The sequence below is a fragment of the Neovison vison genome, chromosome 5 (assembly GCF_020171115.1).
Source record: "Neovison vison isolate M4711 chromosome 5, ASM_NN_V1, whole genome shotgun sequence".
Lineage (NCBI taxonomy): Eukaryota > Metazoa > Chordata > Mammalia > Carnivora > Mustelidae > Neogale > Neogale vison.
In genome coordinates this window covers 59,744,575-59,772,424 of record NC_058095.1, presented here as the reverse complement: position 1 = coordinate 59,772,424, position 27,850 = coordinate 59,744,575, and the positions used below count along the sequence as shown (strand labels likewise).

General features: G+C 42.4%; 1 protein-coding gene across 1 annotated transcript in view; it reads right to left on the bottom strand.

Moving 5' to 3' along the window:
- Positions 1-27,850, bottom strand: part of DNAH9 (dynein axonemal heavy chain 9) — a 334,218-nt gene that overhangs the window by 260,354 nt on the left and 46,014 nt on the right. Inside the window, exons 14-17 of the mRNA XM_044249120.1 lie at positions 26,947-27,188; positions 21,546-21,681; positions 17,912-18,108; positions 17,386-17,810 (exon numbers count right to left, since the gene is read on the bottom strand). Coding sequence (XP_044105055.1) covers positions 17,386-17,810; positions 17,912-18,108; positions 21,546-21,681; positions 26,947-27,188 — 1,000 coding nt within the window. The remainder of the gene's footprint in view (positions 1-17,385; positions 17,811-17,911; positions 18,109-21,545; positions 21,682-26,946; positions 27,189-27,850) is intronic.

Sequence of the window (27,850 nt, the reverse complement as noted above, 5' to 3'; positions counted from 1 at the left end):
AATTAAATGTAGAGAAGAGGCCACATCAAAGAGGGCAGGAAGGGTGGAGACAAGGTCAGAACTAAATGAACTTGCCCAAGCAGCCTTGGGAGGGAGGCATCTGGGGGCACAGAGAAGGACTCAGGGGGTCCACATGGGAAAGTGAATCCCCATAACATGTGTCTTTGAAAACCAGAGGGGTTGAATGTTGGTAAGTTCTTATAACCAGTGGGACTCAAAACCTGGAATTTAAAAAAATCTGTAGGCTTGGCTCTGGGAGAGCCGGGCAGCTAAGGGGAAACTGAATCCCTGCCCTTAAAGAGACAGCACAACAAAAAGCCATGGAGATAGAGCAGAGAAGCAGCTCTTTGAAAGGATCCTGGGGCATACAGGAAGGAGAGTTATGTACTAATCTCAGAGCATGTTCTAGAGACACAGAAATTTCTGGGGAACTCATTCAGGAATAAAGGAACTGGCAGGTGCCATTTCCCTCTCCTGTCCCCCAGCATAAACACATGGGCACCTGCAGACTCACTACTTAATGTGCCAGCACAGCTGCCCCACCCCCATGTTGTACCTCCCACAATCCCTCCCTTTGGACAGCCCTCCTCACTATGGGCACTGCAGAGCCTCTCCCACAGAGGAAAGGCAGGGTGTAAAACTTGCTAGCAGGGCTGCCCCAATGCACTGCCCTCTCTAATATGCTCTTGGGCACGGCCCATACAAGGTAATGCCACAGACCTGGCAGTATGCAAGCGGCCCCTAGAGTAGCCAGCATACTCCAATCTGGGGAAGGAAACAGCAATCCAGATCCAGAAGGCACAAAGATCTGCCAACAAAATCAACCCAAGGAAGGTGGGTTAGACACATAGCAAAAAGTAGTGATAAAGAGAGAATTTTAAAGGCAGCAAGAGAAAAGAAAGCAGTTACATACAAGGGGAAACCTCATAAGGCTACAAGTGGATTTTTCTGCAGAAACTTTGCAGGCCAGAAGGGAGTAGAATGATGCCCTTAAAGTGTTGAAAGGAAAAAATCTGCAGGCAAGAATACTCTATTCAGCAAGGCTGATGTTCAGAATAGAAGGAGAAAGAAAGAGTTTCTAAAAAAAACCCAAACATTTAAAGGAATTCAAGACCACTAAAGTGGCCCTGCAAGAAATGGTAAAGGGGACTCTGAGTGGAAAGGAAAGACCGTAAGAAGGACTAAGGAAAGTAGGGAGCACAGACACAGCAATAGTGAGTGTATCTGTAAAAATCAGTCTAGGGACTCACAAAATAAAGGGATGTGAAGTATGACACCATATACCTAAAATGTGGAGGGGAGAGGATTAAAGACTGGGTTCATAATTAAGTGACCATCATCTTAATACAGACTGCCATATGCAAATGATGTTACATACAAACCTAATGATAACCACAAATCAAAAATCAGTAATAGATATGCAAAAAACGAAGAGAAAGGAATCCAAGTATATCATTAAGGAAAGCCCACTTATCATGAGAAGAGGAAAAGAAAAGAAAAAAGAACTACTAAAAAAACCCCATAAAACAAGTAACAAAATGGCAATACATACATACCTATCAATAATTACTTTCATATAAAAGGACTAAATGCCCCAATCAAAAGGCACAGGGTGACAGAAAGGATAAAAAGACAAGACCCATCTGTATCCTGCCTCCAGTGGACTCATTTCAGATCTAAAGACACATGCACATTGAAAGTGAAGGGATAAGTAACCTCTTTGACCTTGGCTGCAGCAACTTCTTTCTGGACACATTTCCAAAGGCAAGGGAAACAAAGGCAAGAATGAACTACTGGGACGTCATCAAGATCAAAAGCTTTTGCACAGCAAAGGAAACAATCCACAAAACCAAAGGACAACTGACAGAATGGGAGAAAATATTTGTAAATGACATAAAATAAAGGGCTAGTATTCAAAATCTATAAAGAACTTATCAAACTCAACACCCAAAGAGCAAATAATCCAATCAAGAAATGGACAGAAGACATGAACAGACATTTCTGCAAAGAAGACATCCAGATGGCCAACAGACACATGAAAAAGTGCTCCACATCACTGGGCATCAGGGAAATACAAATCAAAACCACAATGAGATACCACCTCACACCAGTCAGAATGTCTAAAATTAACAACTAAAGAAATGACGGAGTTGGTGAGGATACGGAGAAAGGGGAACCCTCCTACACTATTGATGGGAATGCAAGCTGGAGCAGCCACTCTAGAAAACACAATGGAGGGTCCTCAAAAATTTGAGAATAGAGCTACCCTAAGACCCAGCAATTGCACTACTGGTATTTACCCTAAAGATAAAAATGTAGTGATCTGAAGGGTTACAGCTGCACCCCAAGGTTTATAGCAGCAACATCCACAATAGCCAAACTATGGAAAGAGCCCAGATGTCCACTGACAGATGAATGGATAAAGAAGATCAGATATATATATATATGATGGACTATTACAGAGCCATCAAAAAATATGAAATCTTGAAAAAAAATATGAAATCTTGCTATCTTCAATGACATGGATGGAACTAGAGGGTATTATGCTAAGTGAAATAAGTCAATCAAAGAAAGACAATTATCATATGATCTCAGTGATATGTAGAATTAAAGAAACAAGGCAGAGGATCATAGGGGAAGAGAGGAATAAACTTAACCGAGGGGATAAACAACTTATACTCTGCAAACTATAAAACACTAATGAAATAAATTGAAGATGACACAGACAAATGGAAAGATATTACGTGGTCATGAATTGGAAGAACAAACATTGTTAAAATGCCCATACTACCCAAAGCAATCTATAGACTTATTGCAATCCCTATCAAAACACCATCTGCATTTTTCACAGAACTGGAACAAATGATCCTCAAATTTGTATGGAACCAAAAAAGCACCTAAATAAAGCCAAAACAAACAAGAAAACAAAACAAAACAAAACTAGAAAACAAAACAAAACAAAACAAAACTGGTCACAATCCCAGAATTCAAAATATAATACAAAGCTGTAGTAATCAAAACAGTATAGTACTGGCACAAAAACAGACAAATAGGTCAATGGAACAGGATAGAAAGTCTCATAACAAACCCAAGATTATATGGTCAATTAATCTTTGACAAAAGAGGCAAGAACATGCAATGGGGAAAAGTTTCTTCAACAAATGGTACTGGGAAAACTGGCAGCTCTATGCAAAAGCTCTATGCAAAAGAATGAAACTAGACCACACAACACACAAAAATAAACTAAAAATGGAGGCCCAAATGTGAGACCAGAAACGATAAAAATCCTAGAAGAGAGCACAAGCGGTACTTTCTCTGACATTGGTCATAGCAACACCATAGCAATATATCTTTCTAGATATGTCTACTGAGGCACAGAAAACAAAAGCAAACATCAACTGTTGGACTACATAAAAATAAAAAGCTTCTGCACAGAGAAGGGAACAATCAACAAAACTAAAAGACAACCTATTGAATGGAAAAAGATATTTGCAAAGGACATATCCAATAAAGGGTTCATATCTAAAATATACAAAGAACTTGCACAACTCAATACCCCCAAAACAAATAATCCCATTAAAAAACAGGCAGAAGAACTACTGGGTATTTACCCCAAAGATACAGATTTTGTGGAAAGAAGGGCTATTTGTATCCCAATGTTCATAGCAGCAATGGCCACAGTCACCAAACTGTGGAAAGAACCAGGATGCCCTTCAATGGATGAATGGATAAAGAAGATGTGGTCCATATATTCTATGGAGTATTATGCCTCCATCGGAAAGGATGAATACCCAACTTTTGTATCAATATGGATGGGACTGGAGGAGATTATGCTGAGTGAAATATGTCAAGCAGAGAGAGTCAATTATCATATGGTTTTGCTTATTTGTGGACCATAAAGAATAACATGGAGGACATGGGGAGATGGAGAGAATGGAGTTGGGGGAAATTGGAGGGGGAGACGAACCATGAGAGACAGTGGACTTTGAGAAACAATCTATGGGTTTTGGAGGGGAGGGGTGGGAGATTGGGTGAGCCTGGTGGTGGGTATTATAGAAGGGCATGTATTACATGGAGCACTGGGTGTGGTGCATAAACAATGAATTCTGGAACACTGAAAAGAAATTTAAAAAATAAATTAAAATTTTAGAACAACAACGGGGGGAGGAGTCAAGATGGCGGAGAAGTAGCAGGCTGAGACTACCTCAGCTAGCAGGAGATCAGCTAGAGAGCTTATCTAAAGATTGCAAACACCTGCAAATCCATCGGCAGATCGAAGAGAAGAAGAACAGCAATTCTAGAAACAGAAAAACAACCTCTTTCTGAAAGGTAGGACTGGCGGAGAAGTGAATCCAAAGCGACGGGAAGATAGACCCCGGGGGGAGGGGCCGGCTCCCGGCAAGCGGCGGAGCAATGGAGCACAAAATCAGGACTTTTAAAAGTCTGTTCCGCTGAGGGACATCGCTCCGGAGGCTAAACCAGGGCGAAGCCCACGCGGGGTCGGCGTGACCTCAGGTCCCGCGGGGTCACAGAAGGATCGGGGGTGTCTGAGTGTCGCAGAGCTTGCGGATATTGGAACGGGAAAGCCGGCTGCAGAGACAGAGCCGACAGTAACCTCGCAGCTCGGAGTTGCCTTGAACCGGTCGCAAGCTCGGTGAGCTCAGAGCGCGGCCAGAGGTTAGGCAGACGTGAGTTACTAGGAGCTGTTCGCTGAGGGCGCACAGGGAAGCGGGGCCCTGGGCTCTCGGCTCCTCCAGGCCGGAGACCAGGAGGCCGCCATTTGTATTCCCGTCCTCCGGAACTCTACGGAAAGCGCTCAGGGAACAAAAGCTCCTGAAAGCAAAGCCGAGCAGATCACTCAGTCCGGCCCCTGGTAAGGGCGGTATAATTCCGCCTGGGGCAAAGACACTTGAGAATCACTACACCAGGCCCCTCCCCCAGAAGATCAACAAGAAATCCAGGCAAGACCAAGTTCACCTACCAAGGAGTGCAGTTTCAATACCAAGGAGAGAGCAGCAGAATTCCAGAGGAGGAGAAAACAAACCACGGAACTCATGGCTTTCTGCCTGTGATTTTTTAGTCTTGCAGTTAATTTAATTTTTTTCTTTTTCATTTTTTTTTTCTCTTCTTCTGCTAAAATTTTTTATAACTTTTACCCTTTTCTTTTTTAACGTTTTTTAACTAGATTATCTAATATATATATTTTTTCTTTTTTATACTTTCTTTATTCATTTTCTTTTTTTTTTAATTCTTTTTTTTCTTTCTTTCTTTTTGAACCTCTTTTTATCCCCAAATCAGAAGAGATCCTAATCTCTTCAATCTTTTTTTTTCTTAATTCTTTTTTAAATTCTTGATTGAATTTTTAATTCAATCTCTTTTTTTTATTCTTTTTTTCTTTTTTTTTCTTTCTTTCTTTTTGAACCTCTTTTTATCCCCAAATCAGAAGAGATCCCAATCAGAAGAGATTGGGAGATCCCAATCAAAGGAGATCCCAATCAGAGGAGATCCCTCACCCAATCGTGAGGGGGGAGAAATCCCCCGTCATGATTTGGGATCTCTTCTGATTTTGTTAAAGCATATTTTCCTGTGATTGTTGCCACCCTTTTAGTATTTTACTTGCTCCTTCATATACTCTTAGCTGGACAAAATGACAAGGTGGAAAAATTCACAACAAAAAAAAGAACAAGAGGCAGTACCGAAGGCTAGGGACCTAATCAATACAGACATTGGTAATATGTCAGATCTAGAGTTCAAAATGACAATTCTCAAGGTTATAGCCGGGCTTGAAAAAGGCATGGAAGATATTAGAGAAACCCTCTCCAGAGATATAAAAGCCCTTTCTGGAGAAATAAAAGAACTAAAATCTAACCAAGTTGAAATCAAAAAAGCTATTAATGAAGTTCAATCAAAAATGGAGGCTCTCACTGCTAGGATAAATGAGGCAGAAGAAAGAATTAGCGATATAGAAGACCAAATGACAGAGAATAAAGAAGCTGAGCAAAAGAGGGACAAACAGCTACTAGACCATGAGGGGAGAATTCGAGAGATAAGTGACACCATAAGACGAAACAACATTAGAATAATTGGGATTCCAGAAGAAGAAGAAAGAGAGAGGGGAGCAGAAGGTATACTGGAGAGAATTATTGGGGAGAATTTCCCCAATATGGCAAAGGGAACGAGCATCAAAATTCAGGACGTCCAGAGAACGCCCCTCAAAATCAATAAGAATAGGCCCACACCCCGTCACCTAATAGTAAAATTTACAAGCCTCAGTGACAAAGAGAAAATCCTGAAAGCAGCCCGGGAAAAGAAGTCTGTAACATACAATGGTAAAAGTATTAGATTGGCAGCTGACTTATCCACAGAGACCTGGCAGGCCAGAAAGAGCTGGCATGACATTTTCAGAGCACTAAACGAGAAAAACATGCAGCCAAGAATACTATATCCAGCTAGGCTATCATTGAAAATAGAAGGAGAGATTAAAAGCTTCCAGGACAAACAAAAACTGAAAGAATTTGCAAACACCAAACCAGCTCTACAGGAAATACTGAAAGGGGTCCTCTAAGCAAAGAGAGAGCCTACAAGTGGTAGATCAGAAAGGAACAGAGACAATATACAGTAACAGTCACCTTACAGGCAATACAATGGCACTAAAATCATATCTCTCAATAGTTACCCTGAATGTTAATGGGCTAAATGCCCCAATCAAAAGACACAGGGTATCAGAATGGATAAAAAAACAAAACCCATCTATATGTTGCCTCCAAGAAACTCATTTTAAACCCGAAGACACCTCCAGACTTAAAGTGAGGGGGTGGAAAAGAATTTACCATGCTAATGGACATCAGAAAAAAGCAGGAGTGGCAATCCTTATATTAGATCAATTAGATTTTAAGCCAAAGACTATAATAAGAGATGAGGAAGGACACTATATCATACTCAAAGGGTCTGTCCAACAAGAAGGTCTAACAATTTTAAATATCTATGCCCCCAACGTGGGCGCAGCCAACTATATAAACCAATTAATAACAAAATCAAAGAAACACATCAACAATAATACAATAATAGTAGGGGACTTTAACACTCCCCTCACTGAAATGGACAGATCATCCAAGCAAAAGATCAACAGGGAAATAAAGGCCTTAAATGATACACTGGATGAGATGGACATCACAGATATATTCAGAACATTTCATCCCAAAGCAACAGAATACACATTCTTCTCTAGTGCACATGGAACATTCTCCAGAATAGATCACATCCTCGGTCCTAAATCAGGACTCAACCGGTATGAAAAGATTGGGATCATTCCCTGCATATTTTCAGACCACAATGCTCTGAAGCTAGAACTCAACCACAAGAGGAAGTTTGGAAAGAATACAAATACATGGAGACTAAACAGCATCCTTCTGAAGAATGAATGTGTCAACCGGGAAATTAAAGAAGAATTGAAAAAAATCATGGAAACAAATGATAATGAAAATACAACGGTTCAAAATCTGTGGGACACAACAAAGGCAGTCCTGAGAGGAAAATATATAGCGGTACAAGCTTTTCTCAAGAAACAAGAAAGGTCTCAGGTACACAACGTAACCCTACACCTAAAGGAGCTGGAGAAAGAACAAGAAAGAAACCCTAAGCCCAGCAGGAGAAGAGAAATCATAAAGATCAGAGCAGAAATCAATGAAATAGAAACCAAAAAAACAATAGAACAAATCAACCAAACTAGGAGCTGGTTCTTTGAAAGAATTAATAAAATTGATAAGCCCTTGGCCAGACTTATCAAAAAGAAAAGAGAAAGGACCCAAATAAATAAAATCATGAATGAAAGAGGAGAGATCACAACTAACACCAAAGAAATACAAACTATTATAAGAACATACTATGAGCAACTCTACGCCAACAAATTTGACAATCTGGAAGAAATGGATGCATTCCTAGAAACATATAAACTACCACAACTGAACCAGGAAGAAATAGAAAGCCTGAACAGACCCATAACCAGTAAGGAGATTGAAACAGTCATTAAAAATCTCCAAACAAACAAAAGCCCAGGGCCAGATGGCTTCCCGGGGGAATTCTACCAAACATTTAAAGAAGAACTAATTCCTATTCTCCTCAAACTGTTCCAAAAAATAGAAATTGAAGGAAAACTCCCAAACTCATTTTATGAGGCCAGCATCACCTTGATCCCAAAACCAGACAAGGATCCCATCAAAAAAGAGAGCTATAGACCAATATCCTTGATGAACACAGATGCGAAAATTCTCACCAAAATACTAGCCAATAGGATTCAACAGTACATTAAAAGGATTATTCACCACGACCAAGTGGGATTTATCCCAGGGCTGCAAGGTTGGTTCAACATCCGCAAATCAGTCAATGTGATACAACACATCAATAAAAGAAAGAACAAGAACCATATGATACTCTCAATAGATGCTGAAAAAGCATTTGACAAAGTACAGCATCCCTTCCTGATCAAAACTCTTCAAAGTGTAGGGATAGAGGGCACATACCTCAATATCATCAAAGCCATCTATGAAAAACCCACCGCGATTATCATTCTCAATGGAGAAAAACTGAAAGCTTTTCCACTAAGATCAGGAACACGGCAGGGATGTCCATTATCACCACTGCTATTCAACATAGTACTAGAAGTCCTAGCCTCAGCAATCAGACAACAAAAGGAAATTAAAGGCATCCAAATCGGCAAAGAAGAAGTCAAATTATCACTCTTCGCAGATGATATGATACTCTATGTGGAAAACCCAAAAGACTCCACTCCAAAACTGCTAGAACTTATACAGGAATTCAGTAAAGTGTCAGGATATAAGATCAATGCACAGAAATCAGTTGCATTTCTCTACACCAACAACAAGACAGAAGAAAGAGAAATTAAGGAGTCAATCCCATTTACAATTGCACCCCAAACCATAAGATACCTAGGAATAAACCTAACCAAAGAGGCTAAGAATCTATACTCAGAAAACTATAAAGTACTCATGAAAGAAATTGAGGAAGACACAAAGAAATGGAAAAATGTTCCATGCTCCTGGATTGGAAGAATAAATATTGTGAAAATGTCTATGCTACCTAAAGCAATCTACACATTTAATGCAATTCCTATCAAAGTACCATCCATCTTTTTCAAAGAAATGGAACAAATAATTTTAAAATTTATATGGAACCAGAAAAGACCTCGAATAGCCAAAGGGATATTGAAAAACAAAGCCAAAGTTGGTGGCATCACAATTCCGGACTTCAAGCTTTATTACAAAGCTGTCATCATCAAGACAGCATGGTACTGGCACAAAAACAGACACATAGACCAATGGAACAGAATAGAGAGCCCAGAAATAGACCCTCAACTCTATGGTCAACTAATCTTCGACAAAGCAGGAAAGAATGTCCAATGGAAAAAAGACAGCCTCTTCAATAAATGGTGTTGCGAAAATTGGACAGCCACGTGCAGAAAAATGAAATTGGACCATTTCCTTACACCACACACAAAAATAGACTCAAAGTGGATGAAGGACCTCAATGTGAGAAAGGAATCCATCAAAATCCTTGAGGAGAACACAGGCAGCAACCTCTTCGACCTCAGCCGCAGCAACATCTTCCTAGGAACATCGCCAAAGGCAAGGGAAGCAAGGGCAAAAATGAACTTTTGGGATTTCATCAAAATCAAAAGCTTTTGCACAGCAAAGGAAACAGTTAACAAAACCAAAAGACAACTGACAGAATGGGAGAAGATATTTGCAAACGACATATCAGATAAAGGACTAGTGTCCAAAATCTATAAAGAACTTAACAAACTCAACACCCAAAGAACAAATAATCCAATCAAGAAATGGGCAGAGGACATGAACAGACGTTTCTGCAAAGAAGACATCCAGATGGCCAACAGACACATGAAAAAGTGCTCCATATCACTCGGCATCAGGGATATACAAATCAAAACCACAATGAGATATCACCTCACACCAGTCAGAATGGCTAAAATCAACAAGTCAGGAAATGACAGATGCTGGCGAGGATGCGGAGAAAGGGGAACCCTCCTACACTGTTGGTGGGAATGCAAGCTGGTGCAACCACTCTGGAAAACAGCATGGAGGTTCCTCAAAATGTTGAAAATAGAACTGCCCTATGACCCAGCAATTGCACTACTGGGAATTTACCCTAAAGATACAAACGTAGTGATCCAAAGGGGCACGTGCACCCGAATGTTTATAGCAGCAATGTCCACAATAGCCAAACTATGGAAAGAACCTAGATGTCCATCAACAGATGAATGGATCAAGAAGATGTGGTATATATACACAATGGAATACTATGCAGCCATCAAAAGAAACGAAATCTTGCCATTTGCGACAACATGGATGGAACTAGAGCGTATCAGGCTTAGCGAAATAAGTCAAGCGGAGAAAGACAACTATCATATGATCTCCCTGATATGAGGGAGTGGTGATGCAACATGGGGGCTTAAGTGGGTAGGAGAAGAATCCATGAAACAAGATGGGATAGGGAGGGAGACAAACCATAAGTGACTCTTAATCTCACGAAACAAACTGTGGGTTGCTGGGGGGAGGGGGGTTGGGAGAAGGGGGGTAGGGTTATGGACATTGGGGAGGGTATGTGCTTTTGGGTAAATTGGAAGGGGAGATGAACCATGAGAGACTATGGACTCTGAAAAACAATCTGAGGGGTTTGAAGTGGCGGGGGGGTGGGAGGTTGGGGTACCAGGTGGTGGGTATTATAGAGGGCACAGCTTGCATGGAGCACTGGGTGTGGTGGAAAAATAATGAATACTGTTTTTCTGAAAATAAATAAATTGGAAAAAAAATTTTAAAACAATGGGCAGAAGACATGAATAGACATTTCTGCAGAGAAGACATACAGATGGCCAACAGACATATGAAAAGGTGCTGGGCATCACTCAGCGTCGGGAAAATATCAATCAAAACTACAATGAGACATCACCTCACTTGTTGGGATGGCTAAAATCAACAATACAGGAAACAGCAGTTGTTGGTGAGAATGTGGAGAAAGGGGAAACCTCACATTGTTGGTAGGAACGTGAACTGTAGAAAACAGTACGCAAGTTCCTCAAACACTCAAAAATAGTGTTTTTGAGTGATCACCCTGTGATCCAGTAATTGCACTACTGGGTATTTACCCCCAAAATACAAAATACTAATTTGAAAGCCTATATGCCGCCCTACATTTATGGCAACATTATACACAGTAGCCCAACTATGGAAGCAACCAAGTGTCCATCGACAGACGAATGGATAAAGAAGATGTGGTCTATATACAGAATGGAATATTAGTCATAAAAAAGAATGAAACCTCACCATTTGCAACAATGTGGATATGGAGCTAGGTAACATAATGCTAAGCAAAACAGGTCAATCTGAGAAAGACAAATTTCACTCATATGTGGAATTTAAGAAACAAAACAAACGAACTAAGGAAAGCAAAGGGGCAAAACAAGAAACTGACTCTTAACTAGGGAGAACACATTGATGGTCACCAGATTGGAAGTGGGTGGGGGATGGGTGAAACAGGAGAGGAGGATTAGAGAGCACACTTGTTGTGACAGACACTAATATACAGAATTGTCAAATCCCTCAATTGTACACATGAAACTAATATAACACTGTTAACTACACTGGAATTAAAGCTAAAATCTTAAAATCACTCGAAGAACCCTATGTTTGGAAATACTTTTCTTTTTAAGGATTTTATTTATTTATTTATTTGACAGAGAGAGAGAGAGAGAGAGCAAGAGAGGGAACACAAGCAGGGGCAGTGGGAGAGGGAGAAGCAGGCTCCCCGCTGTGCAGACAGCTTGATGTAAGGTTCGATCCCAGAACCCTGGGATCATGACCTGATCCAAAGGCAGACGCTTAACCCACTCAGCCACCCAGATGCTCCTGGAAATATTAAACATATATGAACAAATCATCATGGATATTAAAAATACTTAGAACTTAATTTTAATGGAAATATCACATACTAAGGTTGTAAGATGTAGGAAAATTGTACTGAGAAAGGAATTCATAAATGTTGTTACATTAACAAAAATGGCTCAAAGTGAAGAAGCAAAGTATTCACTTTAACTTATCCAAGAGGAAAAAAATAAATCCAAAAGAACAGATGGACATAATAAACATAAAAGAATAAATTTTTGAAATAGAAATTAAATTATAATAAAGAGGATCAATAAGTTTATAAGATAGCTCTTTGCAAATGTCTGGCAAGATTAATCAGAGTAGTCAGAAAGCGCAAGTAGAAATGAATAGAAATGAGAAGAGGGACATAATCATAGATTCTGGGGAGAGTAAACAATTTAAGAGAATATTATGAATGTTATGACAATAATTTAAAGATTTACATGAAGTAGCTATATTCCTATAGAACGGTGACTTAATAAGGAATAGGAAACCTTAATATCCCTATAACCATTAGAGAAATTATAGGTAACCATCTCATCAGAAAGAAAATACCGAGCCCAGATGTTCAATAGGAGATTTAAATCAAATCTTCGAGGATCAGAGAGTTCTAATCTTACACTAACTCTTCCAGAGAATAAACAGGAAGGATTACTTCCTAACTCATTTTATGAAACTAACAAAACCACAGAGCAAGTTGAGAGAAAGTAGGAGAAAGGAAAAGTCAAGGCCAATCTTACTCTCAAACAGAGACACAGCAACAGTAACCAATATATTTGCAAACAAAATCAATCAGCGGGTATATTGGAAAAGATAATACTTTGTGTTGCGATTTTGGGCTTTTCTCAGTAAACCCCAGGTGACTTAATACTAGAAACCAGTATATTCACCACTTTAACATTTCGATGGAAAAAAACCCAGAATTCTCTTAACGGAGTTAGAAAAAGCACTTCATAAAATGTTATTTCTGTTTATGTTAAATCCCCTTAACAAATTAGGAATAGAAGGGAATTTCTTTAGGGGCCCCTGGTTGGCTCAGTTGGGAGAGCATGTGACTCTTGATCTTGGGGGTTGTGAGTTTGAGCCCCACACTGGGTATGGAGATTACTAAAAATAAAAAATAAACTTAAAAAAAATAAAGGAACTTTTTAAATTCCATAAATAGAATCCACAAAAACCCATAGCAAGAGGCGCCTGGGTGACTCCATTGGTTAAGCATCTAACTTCGGATTTCAGTTCAGGTCATGATCTCAGTGTTATTGGGTCAAGCCCCACACTGGGCTCCATGCTCAGGGTGGACTCTGCTTGTCCCTCTCCTTTTGCTTCTTTCTCTGCTTGCTTTCTCTCTCTCTCTCTCAAATAAATATATAAAATATTTTAAAAAAACGCAACAAAAAACCTCACAACAAATGTTATGCTTAGTGGTGAAATGTTGTAGCATTCCCCTTTAAGATCGGACAAGATAAGGGTACCTGTCATTATCGCTTTATTCAACAATAAACCTCAAGTCCTAGCCAGTGTGGCAAGAAAAAAATAGTGATAAAATGTATTAAAAATAAAAACACTGAGAAGGAAGAAATAAAACTATCATAAATTTGTAGATGATGACTATGTTAACAGCAAATCCAAAAGAGTGTGCTGCTAACTTACTGCAATTAATAAGTTAATTTAGCGGAGATGGTTGATACAAAATCAATAGACAGAAATCAATTCCATTTCCACAGAAAATACGATTTTTAAAATATCGTTTGTACCAGAAGCCCGAAATTAAAGTACCTAGGAATGAATCTTAAAGTCATGAGGCTTATTTTAAAGGTAATGATTACAAAATGTCATTGAAAGACATTAAAGGCATACAGAAATGGAAAGATGACGTGTTCTTGGGCAGGAACACTCTGTGAAGAAGGACGACCATTGTCCTCAAATCAAACTATAGTCACTGCAAATATAATCAAAATCCCAACATATTTCTTCTCCTACAAATGGATTTTTATCAATTTTCATAGAATAGCCAGAGCCAAGAATCCTGGAGACAGTCTTAATGACAATGAACAAGGCAGGGACTTGCCCTGCTAGGTACTGAGATTTAGGACAAAACTAGAGCAATTAGGACTTTGTCATACAAGGCAACAGCAGACAAGGAGTTATGGAATGAGAAATATAAAACCACAAACCTTTTAGGAAAGGGCATAGGAGAGCATCACTAGGATCTCAGGGTGAAAGGGATTTATGTAACAAGACAAAAGGATACGATGTTAGAGAAAAGATGAACTCCTTGGGCTATGTGATGAGGCAAACATACTGTAAAGGCGGTGGGAAGTCAGGCCACTCAAAGGGCGACTGGATTTGCAATATATACAATTAGCATAGGATTACACCCAGTATATATCAAATATCAAAAAGAAAAGATTCTAATTATCATACATGAAAAAATAGAGTCTGCACAAAAGTGGGCAAGAGCTCCATACGGGCAAAGAAGGGGAAGCATGAAACTGACCACAAACATACAAAGATGAGCCACTTTCTTCATGATCACAGGAATGCCAAATATGGACCACACACTGACAGCACTGGGAGGCACTGAGGACAAGAACTCTGTGCCTTTATCCTATTACCCCTACCAGCAGATCCTATGAAGCCGTACCTGGTTGAGGCACCTGGCCACTGCCATCACTGTATCCTGTATCAGCCGTGTACTCTGAGGTCTTACCCACCCTAGGGAAAGGACTTCCTCCTTTCCCAGACCTGGTGGACCAGTTCCTAGAGGAGCTAAAAGTGATTTGCCTTCGAGCATGCCTCTCCTATGCAAACCAATCAAACCGGAGTCCATTCGTGTCTCCAACCATCTCCTCCATCTGGCTATCACACTCCAGACCACTACATACCTACCTTAGTCACTCTAGGACCAGGAACCAAAAAACTAGACAGTGGCCCTCTGATCCCAGAGTCTGCTGAGATCACTCAAAAGGGCCCATTCTCATCCCGCTGACCCTATCTTAATGATTTTATTCCCCATGGGAAGCACAATAAAGTCTCCTGCCCCCGTTTTCCCATCATTGCCTCTGCCTGATTGACCCTAGTGCCACCCTGTGTAGCCCCATAGGACATAGTGTGTCTTGTCATCTTAGAATCTGAGTATAACCAACTACCTTTCCAATGGCAGTCATTTCCCATTGAGTCTCTTGGCTGGCCCAGCCACACATAAATAATAGTAAGACCTACAATTTGAAACATGCCTCCATGTCCTTGGAAGGCCAGACCCACCCTTGAGGAGGGACTATGAAGCAGCTACACTCAGAGACATCTCTGTTTCTACCCCACCTCTTCCCAGTGTTTTCCTTTCTTGTCTCTCAGTTCCTCAGTGAGCTGCAGTTCTTGTGAATGTTGGGAAACTGGGCTCTTCTTTTTTATTCTTTTTATTTATTCTTTAAATTATTGTGTTATGTTAGTCAGCATACAGTACATCATTAGTTTTTGATATAGTGTTCCATGATTCATTGTGTAGAACACCCAGTGCTCCATGTAATTCGTGCCCTCCTTAATACCTGTCACCAGGCTCACCCATTCCCTACCACCCTCCCTTCTAAAACCCTCCTTTTGTTTCCCGGAGTCCATAGTCTCTCAAGTTTCATCTCCCCTCCAATTTCTCCCCCTTCACTTTTCCATTCTCCTAATGTCCTCCATGCTATTCCTCATGGTTCACAAATAAGTGAAACCATGATAATTGACTTTGTCTGCTTGATTTATTTCACTCAGCATAATCTCCTCTGGTCCCATCCCTGTTGATACAAAAGTTGGGTATTCATCCCTTCTGATGGCTGAGTAATATTCCATTGTGTATATGGACCCCATCTTTATCCATTCATCTGTTGAAGGGTATCTCGGTTCCTTACACGGTTTGGCGATTGTGGACATTGCTGCTATGAACATTGGGGTGCATATGGCCCTTTTCACTACATCTGTATCTTTGAGGTAAATTCCTAGTAGTGCTATTGCCATTTCATAAGGTGGCTCTATTTTTGATATTTTGAGGAACCTCCACACTGTTTTCCAGAGTGGCTGCACCAATTTGGATTTCCACCAACAGTGTAAGAGGGTTCCCCTTTCTCCACAACTTCTCCAAAATATATTGTTCCTTGCCTTGTGGATTTTTGCCATTCTATCTGGTGTAATGTGGTATCTCAATGTTGTTTTGATTTGATTTTCCCTGATGACTGATATCCAACCAAGATCTATAAAGAACTTCTCAAACTCAACACCCAGAAAACAGATAATCAAGTCAGAAAATGGGCAGAGTATGTGAACAGACACTTCTCCAAAGAAGACATACAAATGGCTAACAGACACATGAAACTGGGCTCTTCTTAAAGAACACCAGGGAGTGGTGCCTGGGTGGCTCAGTGGGTTAAAGCCTCTGCCTTCGGCTCAGGTCATGATCCCAGGGTCTTGGGATCGAGCCCCGCATCTGGCTCTCTGTGCAGCAGGGTGTCTGCCTCCTCCTCTCTCTCTCTGCCTTCCTCTCTGCCTACTTGTAATCTCTCTCTCTGTGAAATAAAATAAAAATAAAATAAAACACTGGGGAAATCCACTTAAACCATCTCACAATGCTCTCTTGCAGTTTCGTAGAGCAGGAGGATCATCACCCTTGCAAATCTCTTAGAATTCATTTACAAATAGACCCATCCTTGATGGGGGGACCATTTCCCTTCTGCTCCCAGGGCTAGATCAGTGAGCAGGGCAGCAGTAGCATTAAGCAAGACCACCCCAAACTCAAGGAAGGGGTCAGGTTGGCTTTCCTGGGGCCACAGCTGACACCCAAAGCAGGAGGGCTGCACAGAAGGGCCGTGCCTTCCCCCCCACACCTGCTGCCACAGGCTTCTGACTGGGGTGGTAGCTGAGCTTCTAATGGTGGCAGATATGCAGGTGCTGGATAGTTGAAGTGCTCAGGGGAACAGACCATGGCAGATCCAGTCTGTCCCATGGCTAGGATAGCACAGACAGGCATCGGGGGGTGTGGGGACTCAGTGACTTGCCCTTGGTACAGCTGGATAATTAGAGACAAGAAGCAAGGGGTAGAAATAAAATCTAGGAGGCCCATGAGACCCCCTCTGTTTTCCAGGCTTAAAGAGATTTCTCAGTTAGGGTGGCAAAGGGAGCTCGGAGCTCTATTATCACCTAGAACATTATTTACCACCTCCTGGGTGCTTTTCACACACGGGGCACCAAATGGAAAATAACAGAAAAGGAGGCCTCATCTGGTGAACTGAGGGAAGGGCAGAACCAAAGTCATCACCGGTAACCAAGGGCCTGGAACCTCAACCAGCTGTTTTCATTTTTGATTGAACCAATGAAGCCATTGGGGAGAAATGAAAACCAGGGTGTCCCCCACAGCCTGGGAGGCTGGAGGAAACCAGAACAGCGGTAGTACCTGTTGGTGACAAAGTCAACGAGATGCTGTTTGAACATGAGGCTCCACCTCTTGATGACATTGAGCAGGGTCGCTTTCAGGGGTCGGAGGTCAATTTTCATCCAGCCATCAAACACCTTGATGGGCTCCAGCCTGCACACCTCTTCATAGAGGTTTTCATAGGAGTCGATCTGGGCCTTAAACTGATGCAGAAGAGGAGGATTCTCCGGAATGCCGTCTTCTGCGTGGGCTTCCATCTCCTCAGGGGTGAGGACACGCCCATACAGCAGAAACTGGCTCAGAGTCTCTCCCCGGTCCTCCACGTACAGGTAGGAGTACTGGCTGAAGGCGTTACGATAATTGCAGCAGAGGGCCAGCACACTCTGCACCCTGTCCAGGAGCGCACTCCTCATTCTCACCAAGTGGGCCATGCCCTCCATGTCCGCCTGGGGGAGGGGCGAGGCAACAGCACGGGGTTAGGCCTAGCCTTTGCCAGAAGTCTGCAGATTAGGCTGGCAGCCGGTGGGAGGGGCTTGCTGGTTAGTACCTGGTAGTGGGGAGAGCCTTTCTGGGGGGAAAGCCGCGGCACGAGGGACGATATTCCAAAAATGCTGGTGACCAGACCCTCAACAGCATCATAGAAACCGCCCTTCACCCCGTACTCCAAGGACGGAGAGAAAACTAATTCCGGTATGGCTAAGCTCAGCTGGGCTTCAAATATCGGGGTGAGGCCTGCCTTATTTTCTGAAAAACAAGGAAAGCATGCTCACACAAAAACAAGAATGGTTAAAATGGGCGCAGGGCAGTACCTGTTTTTAAAGTGCTCTGAATATTTCTTTCCTTGCTCTAAGCTGTTTCGGTAGAGGAAAATGGAAATGTAAAATTTGCTAACTCCTCCCCCCGCCCAAGAAAAGGTGAGGATAACAGTCTTGCAGTGTTTACCAACAGGGGAACCAATGACATTTTGAATAGGCCAATTCTTGCGCTGGGCTGTGCTGGGCATTGTAGGACATTTACCCTCCTGTCCTTGGAGGGCATGTCCCAGGGACTGGACAACCCAAACCAGTCCCCTTCCACATTCCCAAATTCCTAGGTTGGGGGAATGACAGGGCGGAGGTGAGGGGATGCGGAATGGCCTCTAGTTGAGAACAGGTTGATTGTGCAAAGCTCATTTCTCCAAAGCAGCTGATTTCCCTCTAGGCACACCCCATGCAATTCCACAGGTAGCCACTAGGTGCGCTGTGACACGCCATTCAGTAGTAGGCTTTGGCAGGAAAAAACAGGTTACCACCCTCTCTGTTCTGATCTTTTTCTATGAAAACCGAACCTCTTTCAATTCTGTGGTCCCAGAGTCGTAAAAAATTTAAAAACAGTATAAATAATTAACAGGTCCCTGATTACTTGCTAGAGTAACTTGCCTTGCTAAATTTAAATCAAAATATAACAGGGAGCGAAATGTTGCAAGGACAAGATGAGGTGCTTAAACTTTTATTAATAATCGCTTACATTCGTAGGTCTCCTTGACTGTGGAAATATTTGGGAGACCATGATGTGCTGGCTGCTGTGGGTGGTGGAAACCCCTGGGAATCCATTACCCCTTTCCCCCAGAAGCAGAGGGAAGAGTGGGCATGTGTGGCTGCCTTTCCCAGCTCTGCCTGCGGTCACGTTGACAAGAGGGTTAGCTCACTGGTGGCATGTGGGGAAGAGCAATGGCTGCCACTTCTGTGGCTGTGGCCCTGGAGACAGCAGGGGAGCCGTCTCCACACTCTTCCCTGCTCATGGACGACAGCCAGGCTGTGGTGGTGACCCAGCTCAACCAAAGAAATGAAGGCAAGGTCCTTGAACGTGGTGGAACCACAGCACGGTGGGAACCAATCCACTAACTAGAAGCACTCCCCTTAATCTAGAATTTAGGGGCTAGACCTCTTTGTCTTGGAAGCCACAATATTGATGGGGTTCTGGCTACCACGGCTTCATCATTCACCCCAGCTAAAGCCACAGTGGGAAACTCAAAGCTCTATAAGACCAAGGCCTTGCCTTCAAAATTATGGGGCTGATCAATTTGCATTCCTGGATTCAGGAGTGTCTCATCAAAAGCATATATGGAGGGAATGCACAGAAATTACACTATCCTGGAAGAGTTTTTTTAATAACTATGATTTGCATATGTACTCATGATATGTTCTGTATTACTATATGCATGAGGTACTGATAATTTTAATAGATCAGGTTATATACAATTTATAGGATGCAAAAGACTCATGAGGCCATTTTGACTCCAGAGATTTCTGTCCCGTGTGCTGCTGTGAGAACTTAATCCTAAGGTTCGATGCAATGACATCATCATGACCATACAAGTCAGATTATCTTGGTGGTTCCACCAACTTGGTACAAGTCAGTTACTTTAGGGGTTAAGAGGGGGAAGAGCACTCTGGACAGAGTGGGTAGCATTGGACCTAGGCAAAGTTTGCATTTTAAGAGGTGACAGGGAATCCAGCCCAAGCTGTGGAAATGGTATTGGGCTCACCAAGCACAAGAAGGTGGAAACACTGAAGGAGGGCTGGAAGGAAAGAGCGGTCCAGCTGGGCTATGCAAAGGGTCACAGTGCTTTTCTTCTTCTCAGAGGCTACCCTTCCTAGGTTCCTTCTCCTCCCCGCTTAGAGAACCAGTACCTTCAAAATTTCATCTAGAATTCCTTGACTCCAGCACCTGCCAAGTCCAGCTCCTGCCCATTCTATATCATGAAGAAAGTACCTTTCTCCTTTCCGCCAGTTCCATGGAGAGAAAGTCACTTTGGCAATCTTGAAGGACCACACCATGCCCTCTCCATCCTCTTGCTCCCCCTCAGACAGTCCAGATCGGGAGAGCTGGATAGGCATCAGTCGAGCATGGAGTCACTATGTTTAGGAAATATTTCCCATGCAGTGCCTGTGCCAAGTGTGCCAGGGCAACTTCTAGAATCTTCTAGAGGATGGCTGAGGCCCTGTGAACCTCCAGTGCTAGACGAGGTTTGGTTGGTCCACTATGGTGAACACTGTTGGTCCCTAGGAGCCAGTTCTCCAGTCTCAGTGGCTCTGCTCCATGCCCCACTGGCTACTTGCCCCCAGGCTCTAGAAGGTGATCCCCCCCGCACCATGCTGACTCTTCTGAAGTCTGTTTCTTGCTGCCCCATATCCTTTTGTGGAGCACCCTGCAGACAAAGAGCATGTCTCTGACCTCAGCCACTCCACCTACTAAGGTTTGCCCATCTTCGCTACACCCAGAGCTGGCCTTGCTTCCCTCTGTATCCTCAGCCCAGTATCCTCATGCCCTCTTATTTGGGCTGGGTGGGTATCAGGACATGGATTGTGACTTACCCATCTTACCACTGGATTTTCTTTCTTTCCCTGGGTTGGACTTGACACCTTAAACTCTCTTAAACGCCTTCATCCTCTGGCTTCAAGCTATTCACCTCAGCCTTTCCATTCTGACAACTTCGCCAATGGGACCCTTACACCAAGCTCCTCAGAATCTACTAGAACACGAAGCGTCAACTCTTCCTCTCTTTCCATCCCACCACTTACTAGCCAAGGTTGGCCCTGTGTACCTTAACTCAGTTTTTCCATCACAAATTCAAAGCTATTTTTTTTTAACAGCTTCAGAGAAAGCCCACAATCTCAATATTCCTTTTCCTTGCAAAAACTACCTCATCCCCAGCTTGCCTCTTTTCACACAGAGGCAAGTTAAGTTCTTTCACTTAACCTGGCGACAACCTCCCTGTGTTCTCAAAAGGCTACAGAGATAGAGTCCATTAAGCTTGAAGGCACAGAACGTCCCCCTCCCACTGCCATGAGCCAAGTCCAAAGGAAGCCGCCATTACTAACTATGTTGCCTGCTGCTCCAACTTCATTCTCTTTATCAAGCTTTATTTAGATTCAATTGGCACTTGGGTTTTTGCTTTTGTTATGGGCTTCACTATCTTAGAGCCTGGCTTACCACCTGAGTTTTAAAGAGAGAAAAATCTTTTTTTCTGCGAACAATGTAGAAACTCAGCACCCTGGCTATTTTACTTGGTACCATTCACAACACATCTGCAACATTTTGTGAAAAGGCACAAAGCACTCGATCACACTTCACTTTTCATCAACAGGTGCTACTGTTATCTTTCCAGTAATAACACACGTCCCTAAGCCAGTAAATACCAGTGTTTTCCAGGAGGTACTTGAGGGAGCACTCAATGGCAAGAAAAAATCCATCCAGCAACATCTCATCAATGTAGCTGAGGTAAGTCTTCCAGATATCAGAGGTTGGGTCTGCTGCAAATAGACCTAGGTTTTCCTATGAAACAGAGAAGAATGGATTTAAACCATGTTTAATAATATGGAAGGGCTGGTCTAGTTATCATTAATAGGGAAAAAACAACACTGGGGGGGGAGTTTGCTATTACACATATATAGAATCCATTCTGTCTAATGGGTATAACCACTGAGTGAAAGGAACATGAACTTAATACGTGAAGGGACTATGGGGGTTTCATCCTGTCCCCGAGAAAGAAGGATGGGGTCAGGCCACTTTCCCAGGAAAAATGGGACACAGGGTGTGATTGATAAGTGTTGATGGGTATGCTGTGGAAGAAACTATATCAAGGCAGAAGTTAGGGCAGAGAGAGGAAGGGGTGCTAGGGGTAGAGGGCTTTAGGATTCAAGGCATGTAATAAATTTGGGGTTCAAGCAAGTAAACCATTTCCTGGCTAGTCCTTAGAAATGAGCTGGAGTGTTTTGTTCGGGGCACTTACTACTAAAGGCCACCATGCTGAATGACTTAGAAAATGCATACATATAGGGGCACCTGGATGACTCAGTTGGTTAAATGTCTGACTCTTGATTTCAACTCCAGTCACAATCTCAGCATGGTGAGATCGAGCCCCGCGTCAGGGTCTGTGCTAGGCATGGAGCCTGCTTAAGATTCTTTCTCTCCCTCCCTCTCTAAAGAGAGGGAAAAAAGAAAATGCATTTACATAAAGGAACACATGTGTGCTCCCCGCCCCCAAAACCTGATGGGATGGCACAGACATCCCACTTACTCATCACCATTTTCATTACCAAGCCTTCTGACATCAACTTCCCATTTATCCCAGATCTTCAAACAAAATGCTAACTACTTTGCAGAAAGAAGTACATATTTTAGGTGACGCACACCCCTTTACAAACATTTCCATGTATAAACCCCCTGGATTAAAAAAATAAAAACCCTCATGATCCTGTCTTTACGTGACAAAACTCTAAAATGTCTAAAATACATTACCTACCTCTTTCCTTCCAAAGTAGATAGACAATTTTTTTAATGATTTAAAGCCCATCACCATGCAAATCACAAGACAGTGACAACATCGAGTTGCTCTCAGATGTTATTAAGTGTGTCTGTCTGCTTTTTATTTTTTTAAATATTTCTGTTTTATGACTGCTTTGTGTAGTTGTTCAATCTCCTCCCTAATGTCACACCATCAGAATGGCTATCTCTACATTTCCACGTTTTACCTGAACTCTACTATGGTCTAAGGAGCAGAAATGTTGGAATTTCCGTGCACTAGGAAAAGAAATGCCTTGAGTTTCTGATTCTAGCCAAGACAGAGGAATGAGATCAGACTTTCCCAAGAAACAGTTCTTTGACGGCAACTAGAGAACAGGGATGCGATCCTTCAGAGAAGGAAGTCCTCAAGTTGAGCTTTGCAACCCCCTGACTTTCTACCTAGAGGCACCTGCCAAACTGTGCCCGTGGCTCAGGAAAGAGGACCACAATGACAGACATCCTTCCTGCCAGGCAGGATAAAAAAAAAAAAAAAAAAAAGGCAATGGAGGTTTTGGGGCTACAGAGATCACGGAGTCTCCTTGAATCTTTGAACATGAAGCCGCACATCCCGGGAGCCAGACTCTGTAAGGCTGGGCGGAGCACAGTTGTAAGCTGCACGGAGATCGGGCGGTGGTAGGGTGCACTGGGCAACGTTCATGTTCTATCCAAAGTAGCAGAAGACCTGACAGATGGCTCAGAGTGTTGCCGAGACCCCAGAAACACCATCCTTTGGGGGTTAGGGCTGCCCTAGAATATGGTCTCCTTAGACCCCATCTTCACAAAGCTTAACATCGAACCTCAGCAGGAAGAAGCCGACCCACCGGTAGGTTCGCTGCCTGTCAGAGGAAACATGCAAACTCCTTAAGGGAAGTAACAACTCTGCTCTAAAGTGGCCTCCAACATGGCTGGAACAGAACAACCACCACCACAACCACAAAAATTACTAGACAGGCCAAGGAGCAGGGAACTGGGACATTTAACCGAGAGGGGAAATCATCACAAAAAACAGACTCAGCAAATAACTGCCATACCAATTCTGCAATGCTGCTTCCTCAGATTGATTTTATGTGAGAGAAAAATTAACCTCTGTCACATTAAAAAAAAAAAAAGACGACTCAGAAAATAAAATAGATGTTGGGATTAGCAGATAAGAGTGTCATAACTTGATTTAAAACTCCTCAAAGCTGATGAAAAACAGGTTCGAGAGGTTCACAGACTCCGAGCTGGGTGAACAGAAAGCAGACCTATCTGGGCACATTGCAGTGAGACGGGAAAAAAAAAATACAAAGATTAAGAAAAGAATCTATTAAAAGCAGCCTGAGAGAAACAATACATTATATAGAGAGGAACAAAGACACAAATTACGGCTGGCTTCTCCTCAGAAACATTGGGGAGGGGAGGAGACAAGAAAATAACTTTTGTTAAGACAAATAAAACTATCGATGTAGAATTCTATAGCCAATGAAACTATCCTTCAAAAACAAAAGTGAAATAAGGACGTGTCAGAGAAACAAAAACTGAGAACACGTGTCATTGGTAGACTGGATCTGCAAGAAAAACTAAAGGGAGTTCTTCATCATTTAGGCTGCAGAGAAATGACCACAGGTGGGAGGTCCATTTTCCAAGAAAGAAAAAAAAAAAAATCTAGATATGGTGAGTATATGGGTGAATATAAAATACTATAAATATTTTTTCTTGAGTTCTTTTATATTTCTTAAAAAGTATATTTATTTTTTTAAAAGATTTTATTTATTTGTCAGAGAGAGAGAGAGAGCACAAGCAGAGAGAGAGAGAGGGAAGCAGGCTTCCTGATGAGCAAGGAGCCCGATCTGGGACTCGATCCCAGGACTCTGGGATCATGACCTGAGCCAAAATCAAGAGTCAGAGTCAAATTGAACCACACTGAAAACATTTCACAGGAAAATTCTGAAGCTGATGGTGATTCATTTGAGACCTACTGAAACCCAGAACAACCACAGCAAATGTCATGCACAGGATGCAATGCCCATTGAGAAATCAGACTATTTTTTAAAAAATGGTTAATAACAAGAAGGTAGGAAAGCAAGAACAGAAAAGCAAAACAGACATGAGCAAATAGGAAACAGCAAAATGGTGAGCTAAATCCAATCATACCAATAATTACGTTCGGTGTCATCGTCTGAACATTCCAGTTAAACGGCAAAGTTGTTAGTAAAGTGAGTCTCTACTATACGGTCTGTAAGAGAAGAATTTCGAATCTGAGGAAACAAACAGGTCGAACGTAGAAGGGCAGGACAATAGGCAGGACGAAGAAGGAATGATGAATCTGGAAGGTAAGACGAGAACATTAACAGGAAAAAAGAAGCCTCAGGGCAAGGAAGTATTCTGAGAAATAAAAAGAGAATTTCATGAGTATAAAGTGGTCAATTCATCAGGAAGTTATAATAATTATAAATGTGTTTGTAACAGAAGAGCATCAAGGGACACTGGGGTGGCTCCCTTGATGAAGCATCTGACTCTTGTCAGGTCATGATCTCAGAGTCTCAAGATCGAGCCCCGCATCGGGCTCCATGCTCTGTGCAGAGTCTGCTTAAGACCCTCCCGCCCCTCCCTTTGCCCCTCCCCCCATAAAATAAATAAATCTTTTTATTTTTTAAAATTTTTTAAAAGATTTTATTTATTTATTTGGCAGAGAGAGATCACAAGTAGACGGAGAGGCAGACAGAGAGAGAGAGAGAGGGAAGCAGGCTCCCTGCTAAGCAGAGAGCCCGATGCAGGACTCGATCCCAGGACCCTGAGATCATGACCTGAGCTGAAGGCAGCGGCTTAACCCACTAAGCGACCCAGGCGCCCAAATAAATCTTTTTAAAAAGAAAAAAAGTCAACAACATCAAATACTTGATGAGAACTCTGACCACACTGAAGACTTTGACAAATCATCATTTACAGTCACAGGCTGAGCTTTTAGCACTCTACCTTCAGTAACTGGTAGAACGAATGGACAAAAAATTCAGAAACCATACAGAAGATCTGCACAATACTATCAGCCACTTTGAACTACTTGATATTTATAGGACACTATGCCCAACAATGAAAGAATAATGTATTGTCAAGTGTGCAAGGAACATGCCATCGATAGACAGACTTGTAGGTCACGGAAGAAGTCTCAGTGAGTTCCCGATAATTCAGATCTTTGAGAGTACTCTCGCTGATCACACTGGGACTGAACTCAACATTAAATTTCATAGGGCTATCCAGAGAAGCCCCGAACATGGCGAAATGAAGCCATGCGCTTCTCAACGACCACTGAGTTAAAGTATGAGTCACAAGCCAAAAGAATTTAAGGCTGAATGACAACGGAAATGAGGCCTGTGAAATTTGGGGAATGCAACTACAGCACAGCTAACAAGGAAAATTATGTCAAATGCTTGTATTAAAAAAGAAGAAAGACTTAAAATCTGTACCCTAAGTTTCTGCCCTTGGAGGTTGGTAGGGCGGGGGAAGATGGGCATCATAACCCCAAATTAAGAAAAGAAAGGCTAAAGAACAAACAGCAGAAATTAATGAACTAGAAGACAGATGAAGAAAATCAACCAAGTCCAAAGTACAGGTCACGTGCCTCAGACCACAAATCATCCCAAATGTCAACTGTGGCTCGGTACTGACTTTGGGCTTGAGATCAACCTGCCAGAAACAGCTGGTGAAGGTGGCTGGGGTAGGGCTGAAGCTGGTGGCCACTTAGAGCTCCCATCCATGGTCCGGTCATTGACAGCAGACCCAAGGCTGCCCTGATCACAGGCGGGGCAGAGCCTTGCTGCGTCAAGTACAGGTGCCTGCACAGCTTCTCTTTACTAAAGGCAGGCAGGGAGACCAGGCTCATCTTCCACGTCCCCGGGCTGATAGAGCTGGGTGACAGGGACGCTGCTGGGGGCCCACACTGGGCTGTGTGGCAAGTTGGGGCAGGTTAGTAAGGATGCTAATTTAGGGTTCTGCACTGGGAACATCCTTCTATCTCCTTGGAGTCTGGCGTGGGACTTAAGTCATGCCAGTGTCTTAACAACCATTAAAAAAGTATTAATTTTGACATGCTGATACCAGAATGTCTTGCCTCTCTTCCTAGCGGTTAGCTTTAGTTCTCTTGCTGTCACTATACACCTCCGTCCCTGAATGCAGAAGACACGGCGTCTGTTGCTGAAATCATTTCTCACACCCAAACACAATTCCCCGTGCCCTCCCTCAGCTAGTGGTATGTGTATCTGAGAGGCCGGTTATTACCTGCACGAGGGCGTGAATCTTAAGTCCAGATTCTTTGATGAGATGGTAATATTTTTCCATCCGATCATGCTGATCGTCCATGGAAAGAAGGCATTCCTTTTTTCCGTCTTTTCTCTTAAATATCGGAGACACCCATGTTTTCATGATGTTTTGAATCTCTTCCACATTGTCCTTAGCTTTCTGAATTCTTTGTTCGAGATCGTGAATGCCATTGGTGATTTGAATGACATAATCCAAAATGCCTGCTCCCCCAAAGAAACAAAATTAATTGAAATCGCTAAGGTCTAGTTGCCATAAAAGGAAGGGATTTAATATTTGTAGGGTTTTTTTTTTAAATTTTATGCATTTGAGGGAGAGAATGAGTGGGGGCAGAAGGAGAAAGAGAAGACCCCCTCCGCAGAGCAGGGAGCCCTATGCGGGTTTTGATCCCAGGACCTTGCGATCATGACCTGAGCTGAAGGCAGATGCTTAACCAACTAACCCAGTCAAGACCCCTTAATATCTGTAGGTTTTAAAAGACTTTTCTGCACAGGTTACTTTGTTGTCACCAGAGCTCTCTTCTTCTTAGTTGTGTTGAACAGCCAAAATTGACCATAACCCTGATTATGGAAGGAAAGAGACAAAGAGGTAACACTTACCAACCAAGGACACAAAAACTGGCACAGCGGCTGGGGCATACCAGTGCACCAGGATGATTTCATTGGATTAATGGACCTTATATTTTTGAGCACTTTTGCTTTATTAAATGTTGAAAACATTGTTCCCTCTTGCATATATAATAAAGTTCAGACTCGCTTAACATGGCATTCCAAGACTTCGGAGTTGACTGTAACTTTCCTTTGAAACTCGACCTCTTTTGAGGACTCTAATGAGAATTAATCTCCCTCCCCTGTGACTCACCATG